Source organism: Caloenas nicobarica, chromosome Z (assembly GCF_036013445.1).
Source record: "Caloenas nicobarica isolate bCalNic1 chromosome Z, bCalNic1.hap1, whole genome shotgun sequence".
NCBI classification, from domain to species: domain Eukaryota; kingdom Metazoa; phylum Chordata; class Aves; order Columbiformes; family Columbidae; genus Caloenas; species Caloenas nicobarica.
The window spans coordinates 64,852,394-64,872,094 of NC_088284.1; the positions used below are offsets into that span (position 1 = coordinate 64,852,394).

General features: G+C 41.0%; 1 protein-coding gene across 7 annotated transcripts in view; it reads right to left on the minus strand.

The window, feature by feature from the left end:
• FREM1 (FRAS1 related extracellular matrix 1) overlaps positions 1–19,701 on the minus strand; it is a 78,555-nt gene that overhangs the window by 46,725 nt on the left and 12,129 nt on the right. For 5 of the 7 annotated variants that reach the window (XM_065656013.1, XM_065656014.1, XM_065656015.1 and 2 more), the window contains exons 3-16: positions 15,227–15,321; positions 14,353–14,654; positions 13,654–13,850; positions 12,681–13,004; positions 11,157–11,265; positions 10,400–10,531; positions 7,398–7,742; positions 6,582–6,724; positions 5,803–5,999; positions 4,534–4,624; positions 3,331–3,498; positions 2,593–2,801; positions 1,669–1,762; positions 941–1,193 (exon numbers count right to left, since the gene is read on the minus strand). In XM_065656013.1, the coding sequence (XP_065512085.1) occupies positions 941–1,193; positions 1,669–1,762; positions 2,593–2,801; positions 3,331–3,498; positions 4,534–4,624; positions 5,803–5,999; positions 6,582–6,724; positions 7,398–7,742; positions 10,400–10,531; positions 11,157–11,265; positions 12,681–13,004; positions 13,654–13,850; positions 14,353–14,654; positions 15,227–15,321 (2,659 nt within the window). The remainder of the gene's footprint in view (positions 1–940; positions 1,194–1,668; positions 1,763–2,592; positions 2,802–3,330; positions 3,499–4,533; positions 4,625–5,802; positions 6,000–6,581; positions 6,725–7,397; positions 7,743–10,399; positions 10,532–11,156; positions 11,266–12,680; positions 13,005–13,653; positions 13,851–14,352; positions 14,655–15,226; positions 15,322–19,701) is intronic. The other 2 variants (XM_065656016.1, XM_065656017.1) reach the window with 2 other exon arrangements.

Below are 19,701 nucleotides of genomic sequence, written 5' to 3' on the forward strand. Positions count from 1 at the left end.
TTGAATGACAGCTTCTTCCCTTCATTGTCTCTGCAAAACTCTGCCATTGAAATAATGTTCCTGATAGCTTTAGGATGCTATGCTTTAGTTTTTTATGGGTGGCCACAATCAAGCACTTCTCAAATAGCAGATGTTCATTTTAGACAGTGCCAAGCCTGAAAATATCACATATATTTTCCATGCTAACAGAAAATTACAGACTAATTACACAGAAAACCAGAGGCTTAATATTATCAGAGATGTAGAAAAGAGAAGTCCTTCAATGCTAATGAAAGGACCAAATTAAGTAGGAAATGGGCTTAACTGGCCCTTGACTTCTGTAATTAGGAAAAAAAAAAGCATTTTAAAGATAAAACCACAAATTACATCTTTTTAACACTGTGGTTCTCTTGAAGAAAACCTGAATATCATTTACCTTTTGGTACAGAAAGACTATAAACTATCCAAAAATGGATATCCATCTAGATTGAAGAGGCAAGTACCTCACATTTTTAGCAGTTTTCTATTAAAACTCAGCATCCTCATTTACAACGTTACATTGTCCTACCTAAACATGACTATGGAAAAAGCTCAAACGGGTTTTTTTAGTGCCATGAAATAAACAAACAAAAAAACCCCTTTATTTTGTACCTAATTTAACAGTAATTTTGCAAAACAAACAAAAAAACCCAATATGTTTTATCAGCAACAGCAAAAGACATCCTCCAGGATTATGATGCTTTCATGTACTTGTTCTTCTGTAATTTTCAGTTCAAACAGGGATTTGGAGAACACATTAAAGTATTTGGTAGTTGTATTACTTTTTTCCCTAGTCACAACACAAGTAGTTTCTCAGCAGTTCCTGCTGAGCTTCTGCAAAGTTTATATGGATTCAAGTTACGATTTTCTGTCAAAACTCTCTGACCACCTTCCAGTCTAATTCTGTCCTTAACTCACTTACTAGTGTGCTTGTACGTGACTAAACCAGAGATGACATCCACTTGGGAGAAACGATCCACAGCAAGGCCAGCTTTCCTCACTACCCCATGGTAGGGCTGGCGAGCCAGTATAAATGTCAGTTTCATGTCATCGCTGTCTGCATCTGTGGCATAAATGTGGTCCGAGGAGAGGACCACTTCTTCACCCTCCAGGCAGTGGAGCACAGGAACAAGGCCTGTTCGCATAACAGGTGGCTCATCATTCACAGGCAATACCTAATCATAAAAATAATTTTAAGATATTTTATTTTTCATTTCAGTGGAAGCCTGTTTTCTTAACACATTGCTTTCCACCCCAAAACAATGGTGTGGTGTCAGTGACAGATATCGAGCTCTCTCTGTGAACAAAATGAAACCAAATGGATTAGGGTCACTCTTAAAATTCAAAGACAAAAGTAAAACAAACTAGATAATTACAGCTAGAGAAAGAAAACTCACTCCCCCTATTTAAGTAGAGAGAGAATAATTCCAGACAGAATAACCCAAACCAGAGCAAGGACAAACGTCTTTAAGCTAGCACAAGCAAAATCTCCTCTCAAATTTGCTGCATAACCCTGAAAGCTAGGGCTGAAATTGAAGCCTAACAAGTCCATTATCTTCCAGTTTCCAAGGGAATGTGAAGACTTTCAGAAGTCAAGTTTTGCAGCCTTCTACACAGGCAATTGCTCTCAGAAATATGCAACTCACTGACCTTGACCTGCAGTATGAACTCTACAAAGTGGATGCCATCTGTGGCTGCAAAGAGGACAACATCAGTGAGGGTTTCAGAACCATCATGCCGATACCTGTGAATAATAAAAAAAAAGAGCTACACAAATTTCACACAAACAGAGAAGCTGTGCTATCTGGTCATGTCAGAAAATGTGGATTCTTCACAATATAAAAATCTATTCCCTGTGCAAGGGTGTCCATCTAAGACTGCTGCTTCTGGATCGGAGTTTCTTCAGAGTGCTTGTGGGGTCTCCTACAAGAAGAAAACCCCCAAGATAAGCTAAACATCACCTGGGAAAAAGGTTTCACTGAGGCTTTGTCATCTACGTTCTGGCTGCTTGTGAGATGTCTACCAAACGTGTATGTCCTCACTGTGGTAGGTGCCCTCTTTGACTAACAGATGGAAACAGAGTCAAGAAGCTCTAATTCTGCATGTAGGAAGTCAAGCCTTGTTCTTGCCACAAATATAGCAGAAAAATTTTCTTTTCTAGGTTAATCAGCCTTAATACAGGTTCTAATGTAAACTAACCAAGTTTAATGAACTCAACTTCCCTAAAAGAAAAAAACTGGTAACCATTGCCTTCTTCACAGGAACTGCATGGCTGAATACAGAATTTGCCTCCTCATCTGCAGGGGACAATGCTTTATAGAGAAACCTAGCTACATCAGACATGGTCGCTAGCTGCCGCTTCGCGGACACACCACAGCTGAGTTTCCACGGTGACCGGTGCTGTCCCGAGGCTGAGCCAGGAACCTCGGCCTGGAGCAGCTCTGCCAGATCCGCGCTGTGGTGAGCGTGGCTGACTGTAGCCACTGCGCCTTGAACCACTTCACCGCAGGGCTTTTGCTCATCCAACTGGGAGACTCAGCCACCGCAAGATGAGAAGACAGCCACTCTTCTAACCTGACTGCCAGGGTACGCAGGTCCCCACAGGAAAGCCTGTCACCTTCTTTCATGGGAAAGCCATCCAGCTCCACTACCCCGTGCTGGGGCTGTTTCTGCAAGAGGAGGAGGAGATGCTCCTGTTTCGTGTCCACATCAGAGATGAGAATATGTCCTTCTGTGACAGGGCTCAGGCCACCCTCTTCCACTCTCAAGTGGCTTGTAAAAACCTGCATGGAGGAGAAATGCTGAACTCTCTTTCTACTGCACTTCCAAACATACAGCAAACAGGGCAATGTCAGTTTTGCTCTTGTATGAGGACGCGTGACACCAAAATGCTAAAGGCTGTCCTCTTTTCTGCTGTGTTAGGAAAACCTAAAGAATCCACTAATAGTATAATAGGCCCTAATATGTGCAGCCCAGTCCTGACTCCATTGATGGAGGCCTTCATAGGCAATAGACAACACAAAGAGGAGGCGTGCAGTTTTGCTACCTAGGATGTAACAGGCATATTTTTGTATATCCACTCAGACAATGAAGTTAGCCCTCAATTTATTTAGCACAAAAAGTCACCTTCCACACCCACCAGACTTTGCCTTTCCCTTTAGTCCCTGTGAAGGCTATGTGCAAGACACTGAAACTCTGATCCCATGGAAGATTTATTTTTTACTTCAGTCGGATCAGGCCATCTCTCTGCATTTCCGTTTCTACCCAGTGCTATTTCCAAGTCCTTCCCTCTTGCCATCAGCACCACTCTACCTCTGGGGCTTGATTGTCCACGGGAAGAATTGTAATATTGAAGCAGATCCCATACAAAGTGCCACCATGCTGATTGCTGATGGAAAAAATAAACTGGACTTGCTGAGGTTCAGGCCCAATATCCTGCAGTGGCGGCATGTAGGCAATTTTCATATAGTTCACAGCGTGCTACAAAAAGAGAAGAGGGTGCATATAAGAAGACATCATGGGAGTAGCCATAATTCAGGACATTAGAGACCTTTCTCATCCTCTGATTACATGTTATCCAAACGGTCAAAATTAATTCCAGAAACTTTGCACGTATTCTTTAGCTACTGGCAATACCCTGATTCAGAGCATCTTTAGCTACAAATCAGGTGAGTACCGGTTTAAATACTCAGACCTGCAGCAAAAAATACAGGCATGGTTTATAAGTGATAACAGAGGCAATGGCCTTACCTTCTTGATGGACCACCTTGAGAATGCTGGGTCCCAGGACCTTTTCTGACTGTGACTTTAAAATAAACAGTTCATCAAAGTATAGCTTTTAATGTAACATCTCCCTCAGCAGCTGAATTTGTCCTCACCAGTATGAATAACCTGCACACCCTGCCTCCCTAGGTGGGCTGGTGAAAGAGACTAAAATAATCACCAAAATCTTGCACCCAGACACTCATATTAGGCATATGATTAAGGATTTTTAGGCTCAGAGCTCTCATTATGGTACTACAACGATCACCAATAAGCAGCCTTAACCATACAGCAGGATATAAAACAGGGCACTTCACTAATATTTTTAAGACATCTGTCAAACTACAGAAGCATAAAAACTGACAAACAAAATCCTGAAAGAGGCCTGTTCCAGTCTGTACCAAATCTATTAGTGAAGACACCAAAAAGAAGCAGAAAACTATTAAGGCCTCATTTCCAGATTTTGTGTATTTTTTCCTTCCTCTTAACATCATGCTGGAGCAAAATTCAGCTTACCCTAAGCAACTGCAGCCCCTGCTGGTTTCAGAAGGAGAGTTCTGTTTACATACTGTAGAGCTGAAGCATGATGGAAGTGTTTTAAAGGCTGGAATTGAATGAGCAAAGTTTTAAGCTTCTTAAGCAGAGCTTGTGATAGTACTGCTCCTCGGTTTTCACCTCTTGTTTTCCTGTCAGAAAGAAACTGTATGCTTGTAGCTTTTTAAAACTGTTCAGAAATCAGGTAGCATGACAAACCTGAGTAAACGACTGCAGTGCAAGAGCAGCAGGATCCTTGACCAGCTTGGGGATGGTGTCCACCATAAACAGCTTCCCAGCATCTGAGTGGCTGTACAAAAATACCTATGTCACATCCTGGTTAGCAATACTGAAGAACAGGAAAAACAACAGTCACATAGCTCAATCTTGCATTTCAAATTGACTTCTGACTCCCAAAATGTATTGAAAGGAAAAACATTTATCTTTGTTCTATCCTTGTTATTCATTTAAACATTATCACAGAAAACTGACCACAATAAATATTTTTCAGGATGGTAATGAAAAGTTGTTGCATACCTTATAAGCAAGGTCTGGGTTTGCTACAGGCATATCTCTGCACACCCCAGATACCATTTACTCCACCTGCAAGTCTTGTACATTGCATTGTTATTACTTACACACCTGTATTTGTCTTTACATACAAAAAGACTATTTTCTGGTTTTCATGCATCTTATAAACTTCTGAAATGAACCAGTTTCCAGCAAGCCAGCATTCCAATGGCAGTAACCAGCAAAGTAGATAACCATATGACTATTTGACCAAATAGAGGAATAGCCTAAACATCCTTCTCCCCCATCTGCGTATGATCCTCTGTTGCTTGAGGTCAGAAATTGAAGTGTTGGTCTTCAGCTTAAACTGTACAATGGCTGGATTTTCAACTTTTCTATTTAGTAAATTGTTGCTGATGCTGTTGTGAATGGTGAAACGGCATCAGTGACATGTAAACTGCTACTACACCCATTCATCCCATAGCCCTATTGCCTCATAACCTGTTCTGCCTGCATTCTGCTCCACAGGTTCCTTCTCCAGGACAAGGAGTCCTTCATAGTGCCATGGTAATAATACACAGCCTAGAAAAAGATGTAGCGCCTCGTCTTCTTAGTCTGGGGCAGGCCCCAGTGAGCCCCACTCTATCAGTTAAGAGAAGGGCTGTGACTTGTGCCGAAGGCTGTACAGGATCCCACAGGCCAGTGTAAAATGCAAGTCCAACAAAAGGAAAGAAAATGTTTAAGGTGCTTTTCTTATTTGTTTCTAAACCATACATTGTTTTTATTACTCTGTGTATTATTCTGTTGCTTCTAGCTCATCTGTAATCATCAACAGGAGAGCTGCACTCAGCTATTGTCACCCACGCTTTAAGCAAACAGATGAACCTGAGACACAAGCATGCTACTGCCACTGAGCCTGCTCCTCTTACGTGGGTCATTGCCCTGTCCTACATGGAAGGCATGGCAGGTCATACCTACCTGTGCGTGCAAGAGAAAAATGGGGAAGTGGTTATGGTGTATGTCAGTTCCCTGTCTTGCTCTTCCACATCTATGAAGTGGAGATGTTTCTTAGTTAGGTGAGCAATCTCAGTCTCCTTAACAACCAGGTGACGAGTCACTCCTGGGGCTTCTCTGGGTAGCTGGTCATCCACAGAGGTAATGTGCACCATCATCACCTGAAATCAGGAAGACAGTAAAATCAGCAGCCATTCCTCTCGACAACACAGTGTCCAAACAGCTGTTTACAAACATGCACACACAGATGTAAGAGGGTCACTGGAATATGAGTAATAGGATGTGACTGTCAAGCCATATCATGAACATATGAGTAATGGAGATATACAATAGTTAAATGCAAAGCCTATGAATCTTAGCAGTTTCCCTTTAAACTAAAAGCAAACTTAAATTCAGTGTGTTGGAATCCTGGGTGAAATAGTCTCTTCTCAGTTGATTTTAGGGGGACTGTTCAGTTTGTTTGTACTATCTTCAAATCTAATTTGTTTTCAACACTTCAGTTTACACTGTAGGAAAAACTCTGTAACGGACTTGTTTCTCTGCAGCCAGGCAGAGAAAATTACCCCATGGAAAGCAAGAAAAAGAGCTAGCTCTGAAGAACATTATTTGTGATGACGATTCTGGTGAGGGCAAACAGAAAAAGTCTACCCCAGTTTGATTTGAAGGTCTGCCAGAAGGTGTAAAATCATCAGCTATTTGAAGGCAAAATGTGGAACTCTGCCAAAGGTGCTCTAGTTTCATACCTGTGGCTCTGAGAGATTGGGAGGGTCATGGCTGTCACACAGCACAAACTCAAGGGAATCTTCAAATACTTCTCCTCCCGAATGACGATAATAAATTATTCCATTAAACAGATCCCTCTGAAGAAAACTGCTGACAGAATACCCTGTTGAATTGAAGAATATATCTTCTTTTGAACTGTGCATTATTTTAATAATTCCTAAAAATTATCCATTAGCTGTGCAAGTAACTGGTGAAGCACGATGTCCTCTTTTTCACCCTAACTAGAGCAAGACCTATGAAATGTTAACTCTTTGTCTTTCATGTTTCCTGAAGATCATCAACTTATTTTCTGTCATTTAAAGGTCATTCAAGAAAAGCAACACATCAAATGGATCTATAGCCCTGTTCAGAGGACAAAAGAATTTGCAGTGCTATCAGCCTCTGCAGTCTAGCACAGGGATTTCTGCATTCAGTTAAATGGAAGCAGAGTTTTCTTCCTCTTTTAGCACCATTAGTGTCATCTAATAAGTTTGAACTTTTCAGGGATCCTTGCAGATAAAACAACTCCTGACTAGTCCAGCTTTTCTGGAGGAGAAACATACAGTAGGAAAATAGACTCAGAGTGGAAGAATTATGGGACAAGTTTTGTTCACAGGTATAGTTATCCTGGTGCAGAGACCAACATTAGTTAATGATGGGGATTTACACTATAACGAAAGAAGTCCAAATTTGCCACGATTTGTCCTGAGCCAGAATAAGTTGTCTAACTGTAACATTTACTGTAGATAAAAAGGAAGCGACAAAGAAAGTAGGCTATTGTGGATGTGTTTCATTACCTATCAGGTTTGGTCCTGGTTTCTTCATGATTTCTCCAGCCTGTGGTGGCTTGGTAATATTGAATAGTATGTAATCATCACTGGAATCCATGTCAGAAGCATGAAGCATGGAGCCCTGAATCAGGATCGTCTGTCCCTCTCGCACTTCAATGACCACATTGCTGATAAGGAATGGAGGGCTGTCATCTTTAGGGAGGATATTGATTGGAAACTTATGGCGAATACTGTGGAGTCCATCAAAAATCCTAAATACCACAAAGTCCTTGGTAGAATCACTGTCATCGTGATGGTAGTGAACAACTCCAGCCTGAATGTCAGAAACAGTGAATATGAATCCTTTCCCTCCTGTCAAAACAGTGGCAGAAAAAAACATCAAAAACATGCAGTTCAGCCCAGAGACTCCTTCCACCAATATGGATGTTATTAATGGAGAGAGAAGGAAAATGCATTTCTAACTAGAAAAATCAAATGTAACTTCACCTACTGGAAACAAGTTTGTAGAAGTTTAGATAGTTAATAAAAAAGCAGGATCTGCAACTGTAGTAGCAGAGAAAATCCTCCAAATGTCCATTCCACTAAAGATAATTTGAAACATCAAGGATTTTTTAACTGTGACTGTTTCCATTTAATTTCAACCTCTACTTTCTTATCAGAACATTTTGAATGTATTTTAAGCATCAAAGGGAACACACTTTATAACTACAGCTCAGCATTTCATTGCAAGTAAAAAACAACATCTGTGGATCTTCTTTTTTCTGCACATTGAGATTACTGTCTATAATGAGACAATTTTGCACCTCTGCTTCACTAGGTATGTTACACACATACACAAAAAAAATATTCAGGTAGGTTAAAGGTTTCAGGAACTGCAAGCTGGTGCTAGAAGAGACAATCTCCCCAGGAAAATATTTTTTGCCCTCCATGCTATGTAACATCAGCAGAGATACCCGCAGCTGCAGGTGTATTCTGACTCTATTGGCTCCTTACTTGAAGAGAATTATAGGCAAACTTTAGGATGGAGAAATAACTGCCTCACCACCAATGAAAAATGTGTTAAAAGTGACAGAAGGCAGGGAACACCACCATATATACATCTTTCTTTCAGAGCTTTCCTTTAGCTCTGGAACTGGCATTACCAAACCCAACCAAAAAAGTGTTCAAAACATTGGGTTGATTCACTGTTACCTGCAGTTAATGGTAATCCCTTCACTGGGAATGGATGACGAGACAACTGAGAGCTTATGCATTGGGTTTAAAGGGAGGGCAGAGACAGGTAACATTGTAGTGGGTGTCTCCTACAGGCCACCCAGCAAGGAAGACCAAGTGGATGAGGCCCTCTACAGATAGATCGGAGCAGCATCACATTCACAAGCACTGGTCCTCATGGGAGACTTCAACCACCTTGATATCTTTTGGAGGAACAACACAACTGGACATAAGCAATCCAGGAGGTTCCTGGAATGTGCTGGTGATAACTTCCTTCTCCAAGTGACAGAGGAGCCAAGGAAGAGAGGTGCTATGCCGGACCTTGTTCTCACCAACAAGGAGGGGCTGGTGGGAAATCTGAAGTTCAAGGGCAGCTGTGGCTGCAGTGACCATGAGTTCAAGATCCTTAGGGCAGTGAGGAGGGCTCCCAGCAAACTCACTACCCTGGACTTCAGGAGAGCAGACTTTGGCTTCTTCAGGGATGTGCTTGGTAGATCATGCAGACACTGAACTCCTTGGCAGGAGATGAAAAATACTTCTGAATAGTTTCTGTTTCCACCAAATTCTGAACACCACCTTCCCCTTTTCTTTAAATACTTGTTTTATGTCTCTAGGCTATGCATTTTACATGAATACTTTTAACTGTCAAAAAATCCAGCATTGATAGTGGCAGCCCCTTTCCACCTTGCCAACTGCAGAGTGACTTTTTTACATAAACATTTTCCCAAAGAGCGCAGCACTGTGCTGACTCATGAAATTGCAATTAGTAATATTGACAATGCAGAATGCTAACAAATCAGAAGTCTAATTTAATTGCCACTTCTTGAAATAAACCTTAAAGCTGCCAGTAAATAAAAAGCATATCCAAATGTTGCCTGGTTTTGCCAACAATTCAAAATCACTCAACATTCCTTAGCATCTTCAAGCAAAAATTTAAGAAGTAAAAATATAATGGCTGTATTTTGCCTAGGTCATGCCTGCTCAATGAAAGCACAGCTGATTTATTTAAAATTTCAGCTTTGGGGTGTAAATATACATTAAGAAAGTAACAGCTTAAACACTGAATTTATCAGTAGTCTTGTTGCAACAAGCACATTTGTCGCAGGGGAGACCATTCAGCAGGCAGGCTGGCTGGCGGTCCTGCCCAGTGCTGCACGGCCTTGCTGCTTCCCTTGGGTCAGTCTCACTCTTCGTTCCTGAAGGGAAACCCACAGAAGATGCATTTTCATGTCCTGGGCTTTCTTGTTTCCTAGGAGCAGCACAGAGCAGCATTAGGCTACGCTGGCATTTCCCTTCTGTTTGCAGTGGCGTCACAGCCCTGCCTCTCAGGGAGTTACCTGCCCGTCCTCATTTAGCCTCGGTGGGACAGGGCAGCATCAGACCTGCTGCACGCTGTTACTGATTGCATTAACTCCCTTGGGCTGAGTTCATCTCCAGGGAAGAAACTAAGAGCCCATTTCATTTTCAAATGAAAGTGGTGTGTAGGCAAAATGCCAGACTTACAAGTATATCCTACTTAGGGATGTGGACAGCATAAATACTCTATTTGCAAAAGTGTCTAAGCTATGCAACTGACTTTTTTTTATAAACTTGTGAATTTTTTTTTATTTCTTACTGTGCTTCCAGAGTCTTCCTTCCACACCCTCATTCCGTTGTAAATTTGTCTCTTATGCTGGCAGCCCTCAGCAGGGAGTGACATATGACAGACTCTATCAACATCTTGTTGACTGCCACGTTGTCATAGCCAGTTGTCACTTGAGAACATGTTTCCAGGCCCTCAAGTTGCAATGATTTACCTTTCACTGTGAGCTGCCCATGCTGTAAGCCATCAACTGTGACCAAGCGAACGTTTTGGATGTTATCGTTGTCTACAATTTGGAAGTGTTGCCATGTGATGGGTCGGGATTGCCCTTCCAGGAGGTTGAGGCCTACAAAGAGCAGAGTGTTATTTCTCCAAAGTATCTGCAACAGTCAAGGCTGTCAGCATCCAACCTTTCTAAAGGCTTTTGCAGTCAGGTTAAATTCCATGTGTGCACTCATGTTAAATTCCATCTACATACCTGCCTCTGACAGACATTTCAAGGCCAGCTTAAAAACTTGATCACAGCTTTTTTTCTGGTATAGTTGCCTTAGTCAACTGCCTTTAAGGACTTTTTTTCAGAAATATATTCTGGTTCAACTTTAAACAATACCAACAAGCCTTGGTCTTTCCCACATACTACCCTACTACTCCTATTCCATCATATATTTGTCTTTACTGTTTTGTAAATATCTTTTATGTCCAGTTCATTCTTGAAGAAAATGCTAGATATGGAAATCCTGACTTTCCTGTAGTGCCCTTTTTTCTTGATTTCTCATTACAGTTAAGACTTAAATTTTTTCAAGTTGTTGTAAATTGTTCACCCCAAATTGTATAAAAAATAGATTTACGCTCCTTCCATTTAATGATCCTTAACCTCCATGTGTAAATCTGAACTTTAGAGCTTTATCAAATGTCTGTGTCAAAGCATTATAAATTCTGTACCAAAATAAACTGAGGAAAAGAGATCTCACCTGTATTCCATGAAACCCGAGGAGCATTTGTTTCTGTTGTTCTGATAGAAAGATGCACAGTGATCGGTAAACTCCTTTCAAAGTAGAAGTCATGAACCTCAAACTCCACCTGTTGTTAAAACAGACAAACTATTTATTGAAAAAACAGACCCTGAAAATCAGCTGTTCCTCAAAACACATTAGTGTGTTCTTTCCTGAGACATCTTAAAGACTTTTGATAACACATTAAGAAATGAAACTTGATTTAGCTTCTAAAAGGATTCTTTGAGGTTCTGCACTAAACTAAGTATCTGCCTTCTGTGCTTCTCACAGTGAATGCTGGGAAAGTCAGTTTGCAATGTGTGGAAATTAATGAGGTAAGCATTTTCGCTGTTTTTTGGGGTGCAATTACACACGGCTTTTTTATTGCAATAAGAACAAGGGGGAGGGGCATTTCCCACTCTTTTAACATATGTAGGACCAAAATAAAAAGAAATAAAAGTACAGACTGACACAGAAAAAAAAATATATATATATATATGCATTTATATAAAAGAAAATGTCAAACTCTTGAACCTGCAGTCAAACAATGCTGAAAGCAGAACAGAGAAGAGGCACTTAAGGAGCAGGCAGTTTGGTGGAATGACTGATCCTCATACTAAGGAAACAGAAAGAAAGGAGGTTCCTATGACAGCCAAGGTTAGAAAAAGACAAGCCAGATCAGCACCAGGTGCCAAAGTTACTGTTTCTCTGCTTTTCAGGCCACCCTTTCCCCATCTTACCTTGCTCTGATTTTCTGTTTCTTCAGTTTCACTACTTTAGTACCAAACGTTTTGTTTTGTTTGGGTTATTGCTTAACTCCTGCTGAATTCCTGCAGCCTCATAGATCTCATAGATCTGCACTGTTTATTTACTCACTTACTCCAGAGCCTGCAGATACCTCCCCTGCTCTCATTGTTTGCATCATGCTCTCTATGTTAGTGACATACTTTTACTCCTCTCAGTAGGAACTGTTTGGAGTCCCTTTTTGTTATTCCTGTACCACCATTGCCACAGTAGGTAGGCTGTGAGATCAAATGGCAATCCTGCCATTTAGCGCGTTCGTCTTTCATGGCTTTAAACATGTCACCTCTCCGCAGGTCAAAGGGATCAATATGGCCACATAGGGATAAAAGCTGTGTGGAAAAGGCACTATTGATCCTTCCAAAGGCTGGGTAGATCTACTAGTACTGTTATTTCCCTAATCCTCTCGTAAAAGATAAGTAAATAAATAAGAAAAAACAATCCTGCTTAGATATTCTCAGTCAGAAGGGGTAAAAATTTTTCAGTGCAAATAAATTCTTAAGTACTAAGCAACAAATATCTGATTTGTGTTAGACAATTAAGCTGGTGAGTCTAGGAGAAAGTGCTAAAAGCTTTTACTTCTGCTCCCGCATTGCATATAGTTTAACTTTTTTTTTTCTGAAAAATAGCCATTACATATGAATGCATTTGTTTATAGCTTACTGATGCAAAGCAGCAAATGTGCATACATTTCATGTTTACCTCATAATTCCTCCTCTCTGTGTAGCTGTTATTTGGAGGCTGATAAGCAATGAGCATGTCACTGAGATCTTTCCACGTGAAGGAGCCAATAGGTTTTGTGTGGTCAGACAGATGAGTGATGAAGCCCTGTGGAGGTGGCTTGGTAACGTTGAATACAAGCAAAGACTTTGGAGTTTCATTGTCTTCAGCATCAATGGCTGTAGTTGTAATGGGGGTTAAAATAAACTGATTTACTTCCAGGATGAATTTTGCCATTGAAGCAGCTTTGGGTATTTGATTGGGAATGGCACCCTTAATCCGAACAGGGAGCCATGCATACTCAGTCTACAACAGGAAAAAATGAGACAACCAAAAGGACAAAGTGAAGCAAACAAAATAAATTTGATTTCCATTACCTTAATGCAGCTAATTGGGGTACATGCTAAAGGAATAATTATTTTGAAAAGAAAAATTAAAACATTTTAATGAGAAATGCCTAAAGTAAATACTTCAACCTCATGAAAGGGTCTTCCAGGTTTACTAGTCTTATTTGTGTCCTTAATTTGGGGATGAAACAACTTGCTTAATGTGATGTGAGTTTAATGAATAACTTTACCTGACAGAAACATGCATGAGCCATTAATTGTTATTAACTGAATATGTTCACACGGCTCTTCATTTATTAATTACTATGTATGTTGAAGTTGGTGCAGATCATACTCTATAAAAAAGGTGGACTTATGCCAAAATTAATTTTGCTAACAAGCTAAAATACTTATGGCCGCCAGTAAACAATCAGAGGTGTTTCTCTGTAGCCATAATGGTCTAAGAACCATGGAGACAATGCATTTCATTTGCCCAGCTGGCAACCCTGTAAGAACTGAACAAACTTTAAGGCTCACTATCTCTCTTCAGACATGAAAAGGAACAAAAAAATCAAATTTTTTGAAAACCAGGAAGACATCAAACATTATAAGATTGCACAAAAGTCTACCTTATGCAGAGTTTTGCTTCTGCTGTCTGTGAGATCCAGCCTCACAGGAATATAATCAGTGTCAGGCGAAGGAGGGTCAAGGTGCCGATATCGAATCCCCATGCTCAAAAATTCTTCGCAGCTCATTTTTGTGTCATGAACTACTCCCAGTTCTAGCATGCAGTTCCCATTTCTGCACTGCTGGCCCAGGCTGTGCTCTGTAACCCAACAGAAGCAATAGTAGAACAGTTACCAAAGCAGAAACCAACATGGGAATCCTGTTCATATGGCTAAGCTAACCCTGATAAAAAGCCAGTGTTATGAGAATTAGTACTCCTTTCCTGACTTAACTTTTCCTCCAGGATTTTGTTTTCAATTGGCATCTTCCAACTCCAACCTCCCTCAGGCTCCTGGGTCTCTTCCTGCCTTCAACAACTCCCTGTACTATTTCTACTGAGTCTTGGCACTTGCAAAAGCATCACATTGGTCCACAAGTCTAGTAGCCAAAACCAGACTCCCTCAGGGGATTACCAGATCTGTGATCTTCATTGTGCCTCACACAAACTTCATATCCCTTTCAGTTTCCATGATAGCTTAAGCTGTTCATTAAACTTCACATGACCCACTCTTACCCCGCACATCTGAAGCAACCTACTGCTGCAGATTTAAACTGCTGGGTCTCTTTGAACTTGCTAATACAACAACTAAAGCACATCATACTAGGGCCAGGGAAGAAGCTCTGTGACTGATGTCCATGAAGACGCTCTTGCTGCACTTCCCCAGTGATGAGCTGGCCATGAGCAGGCAGGTGGGTTTCCAAAGAAACTATGGAAATGGTGCAATCCAGATTTATCTTCCTGTCATAGTCAAAAGTGAGGACATTCTTGTCAATCGCCCTGGACAGACCATAGTACTCAGGGACCTCCAGGGCATGGAAGCGCATTTTGATGATGTTACAGTCTGGTTCAAGTAACTGCACATGGAGGGTGAATGTTTCTACAAACGTTTCGGTTTCTGTAAACCTGCAGGTGATAGAAGGAAATTATTATGTTTCATCTCATCTCCTGTCGCTCTGTGAGTTTGGCATTGGCCTCACCTTCTAAACCGAGTTAATTGAAGCCCTTTGTCTCATGTGCCCTCAAACCCCAGATCGCCAGAGACCATGAGGTGCCAGATCCTGCTGCCCACCTCCTCATACTTGTAAAAAGGGTGTCTGTGTGAAGAGATTACTCACTGTCCACATGCAAGGGTCTGTGTCCTGATCACCAGGACAGCACAGAATATCCAGTGCTCTGAATGTACCATTGTCACTTTCAATAACAAAAAGAAAAATGACTGTTTTTCTGTAATCAAGGAATTAATAATATTTATTAATGCTAACAGGCATATTTGAGCGTATCAGAAATACATTGTGAGAAATGTTTCTGTAACCAGACGGCCACTTGTTGACTGATGATGCTGCTACTGGATCTCAGTAGTTATGACATGCACAGTAGCAGAATATGTTTTTACTGTGAAAAATGGTATAATTGCTCTTCCTGAAGGCAGCTGTGCTCCTGGTAACAATGAAGTGTGATCTCCCACCACTGCTTACCTGTACAACCTAAGCATGACCACATCTTCATCTAAAATTGGACAGCCATTGTGGGTATATTTGACTTCATTGGGAAGGAAGTGACAGTCAAAAACCTATGAAGAAGGAAGAATAGACTAGTACAACACTGTCAAGGATGTTAACTTCACAGCTTCTGCTCCACTTCTCTCTGACTGTCAGGAATGCATCAGACTAAGGAAATTTTTAAACTGTAGTTTATTTATACGAATAAGTATTTACCCATTCTGTGGTCTCCCAGTGAGAGTCAGAGCAACTATTCTAATTTGGGTCTGCTGGCACTCTACAATTAGAAAGGCAATGGGCGTATAAATATGACTGTTTCAGGCTGCGAAGTCCTTCCTCCAGTGCAACAAATAGCCTGAGGGCACACTCCTCTACCACGACAGCCAGTGGACTTATGGATGCAGTTGTATTCAGTGGGACAAGTGCAGTGGGTCTGAAAAGCCAGCAGCTCCTGCAGTATCATGTTAGATTTATTAGCTTTTAAAGTTGCTTGTGGTGGTAGCCTGATTATATAGTAAATCCTGCTTTATGGCCACTACCACTGGACAACAAAAGTATGATCCAGTGAAACTTCTTTGTTGGCAACTTTGCTAGCTCAGATTTGTTACATGTTTTTGGAGCACTGGCTTTTTATCAGTACCCTTTTACCAGGTCAGATGTCATCTTTGTGTCATACCAACACCCAGCCCCAACTTCAGTGTAATCCCACAGCATAAAAGCAAGCAGAATTTCTCTATTGTGTCCACCAGCTAACTCAAAAGAGACTAAGTCTTATAAAATACCTGATATGGGTCGAATTTACAAAGCTGGTTGGCCACAGTTTAACCATCTAAGCCAGACATTTTTTTCCAGGCTGGTTGTTTTATTTAATCATGTGTTGACTTGCAAAAGTAAGGCAATTAGGAAAAAGTCCTGACTCAAATGGAAAAAATATTTCCCTGGAGAGTTCAGATACACACCCATTCTTTAGAGAAAGGATTTGAATTCTGGGGCATACCATTTCCATGTCCTCACATATACCGGTCTGCAAGCCTGGCAAATTACCGTTCCCATGTAGCTATACTTCTTTATAGAGTTTAACAGCTGAAAGCTCCTAGCATTGATAAGACCACGTCAATGTTATCCTTGTGATAACAGGGAAGCTCTACACAGACCATGTGTAGATTGAGGATACTCTTGTTTCATATCTACAGAGAGACAAGGCATGGTCTTGTCAGCAAGAAGGCAAAAGCTAATCATCACATTTCCTGGGTGTCTCACTGTGAAACTATATGAGGTTTTGATTCAGTTTTTATCACCAGTATTCACATATTATTCTATGGACTTCTATGGACTTCAGTAAAATCTATTCAGCATTCACTCATAGACCTAGTGAGGCCAAAACTAGAAAGGATTCATATACATTTATGGGTGCCTGACAAACCACATGTTTTTTCAGAAAGGTAATTTCTTACTGCCAGTCATTTCTCAAAATACACCAAAAGAATCATGAAAATGAAGAGACTTTGGAGGATGGTGAAATGGAAGAGGGATTTTAGTGAGGTTCTGAAAAGCTGACTGGAAGTGCAATGTATAGAGAAAGTCTTTGATGATCTGACTTTCAGTGCAAAATAAAGTCATACTTTACTTTCTATATTAGATGATAATGCCTAGTTAACTGAAGTGCATCATAACCACTGTGTGGATTTAAACTAAAGGGTACAAGAACTAGTGAACTTGGTTTCTTTCTAGCCATTACATGGAATTAAAACTTGCATCTTCCTATAATGGAAAAAAAAAAACATAGAGTTTATCAGCTTTCATTATTACTGGCAGTGTCCACTTTCACTGAAGTTGTTCTTAGATGCTCAAGCTATGTGGCAATTTTTCTGTATTCCTAGTGATTTTAAAATGTATTGCCTGCTTTTAACATTCATCAAGAAATACATTATACAAAGTCTTTTTTTTTTCTTTTAAGTAATGACTTACGATTATCAGATTAAAAAAAGTTAAAAGTACATTATATACAAAATCCACTCAAATTGTAGCTTCCAGTACTTTAAAGTTGTACACTGAAGATATTCTTCACTGATGTAAATCAGTGTAGAGCCCTCAAAGTCAGTAGGGCATTTGGTGACATGTAGTTCTGGTGTGCACCTGACGATGAGATACTGCTCAGATAATGCATCCCTGTTCATATCAGAAGGGAGTGCCTACAGCAGAGGAGATGGTTTATCCTATCAAAGAATTAATTTCTTTCTTTCTGAGACATCATTATTCCCACTTCTTAATTGATAACAAGGGGACAGAAAATGAAGGACCTTTCCACAGAGGTCTGTTATCACTGACTGACAGTCATTTTATATGTGTGTAAGACACAATCTGCTTTGCAAAAAGAAACATCTGGTTTATGTTTCTTAATATGTTTTCATTTTATATGAACAGGCAACTCTAATTGTCTATAAATTCACTGGGTAAGACAAAGGAGATCTAAATCTTTTCCTAATTACTGTCGAGCTCTGTTTGTTTCCACTTCAGCTGCTTTTCAATTACAATTTATAATTAAATTGTTATACATTCCTAGGACATTACTCACTTTAACGGCAGTAAAACATCAGACCAGAGACATTTTCTCGCTGCAGAATTTCCTGGTAGAAGGAGCAGAGGTGGCACCAGAGTGGGTGGGGGCAAACTCTGGCACCTTTTTTCAGGAATGGTGGAAGTTCAGGCAGGACTTTTCAGTGTCTGGCTCAGAATCTTGTCATTTAAAACAGAAGCCTTAAACTTACAAATGTGTCCTTTTCTTTCCCACCAAGGAAATATGGGTTGATCAAGATAACCACACTGCCTGTCTCACTGGCAATCTCCTGGGTGACTCTGCGTGGTGGGGTGTTTCTGGCACTGCCTCCTCACCACGCCTGGTGAGAGGAGGAGAAGGCATCTTTCCTAACAGGATGGCACTAGGCCAGGAGACCATCCAGAGGAGGTATTCCAGGCGCCACCAGCAGCCACAGCCACTGTCCAGCCTGGTAGCCCAGGGCTACCTGCTGAGGAAAGCTCACCCCTGCAGATGAGGAGTGCCTGCAGCCCCCAAGAGCCACGCTCCGCTGCTGGGGCTCACATCAGGGCCATGAAAGCATGGGCGCCCAACAGAGGTTAGGGGGTTGGGAGTGAGGAACATCAAGGACTCTAGGTATTTTGGAAAACAAGGTATGGTGAAAACATATCTCTTGGGGTCTCTGGAAAACTGCCTTTGACCCTGTGCTTTAAGCATGTCAGGCTACAAAGGACAAAGTGGCTTTTTCAAAATACCTGTGTCCTACTGCATGTAGAGGCTGAGGCAGAAATGGAAAACAAAGTCACTCCCTCAACCAGACAGCTTGCCTACAGAGGAGGTTTGCCAGCAATAAGACGTGTAAGTCTCTCTTTTTCTCCTCATATGACAAACTAGACTGGGGAAGTGGAGAGGGCAGACTATGGTCAGAGGTCCTGTGCTGACAGAGGGCAAGCCCTGGGAGAGCCTCAGCAGAGGCAGCGCACTCCCTGGGGACAGTCTCTAGAGAAGATCAGACATGGCCCTGCTCATCGCCTCCTGTTTTCCCTGACATGCCTCTGCTCCTTCCAAGTGCTAGTTCAGCTGAAGTACTCATCAGCTGCCTGCTAAAATAGTGAGGTTGACCAAGCCAGAAGCTTTGAAAAATCTATTGAGGCTAATGATTCTGCATCCATCTTCATAGAGACCACTAGTAACCTCAGAGAGGATGTTTAAAACAATATACATATACAAAGATATATTGTAGAAGTATATGCTGTATGGTACATTAAACAAAACTTTAAAAAAATAGACAAAAACTGTTTGGTTATGGTTCATTGAAACCATTCATCTTCTATCTCTACTGCTACAATTTCATGTCGATTACTTTGAATTCCTTCCTGCTGTGGTTCAGGTGGGGAGATTTATAAGGTGAATGAGTAGCAGAACAGTGATAGGTGAAATACCTTTCACTGTTCCTACGAGCTTGACATTTTAACAGAGAACTTTGTTTTGTAATGTATTTGCCATCTGTTAGCAATTTAGCTGTTGCAGAGCAGAGCAAGCAATGGTGTACACAATGTGCTTATTGTATGTGATGATTTTTTTTCTCAATTTCTCCCTAAGTAGTGGCTGCGTGACTAAAATGTGAAATGCTCTGTCACGCTATGCATTACCCGAGGGGCACTGGTTACCCTCATGGTAGAAAAACAAGCAGCTGAGAGACTGAAGGATATCTCCCAGCTGAAGGTTTTGAAATACCCATCCTCTGCTTGTAAAAGGAGACTCTGACCAAACTCACTTCTCACTTGTGTTACTGAGCTCAGCTTTTGGATTTCAGGATTGGAGTTCTCTGTCAGCTGGCTACTTTTAGCAAAAGGCTGAATCTCACAGACCATTCAGTTTCATGCCTTTTAGTCACTACCCAAAAAAATAAATT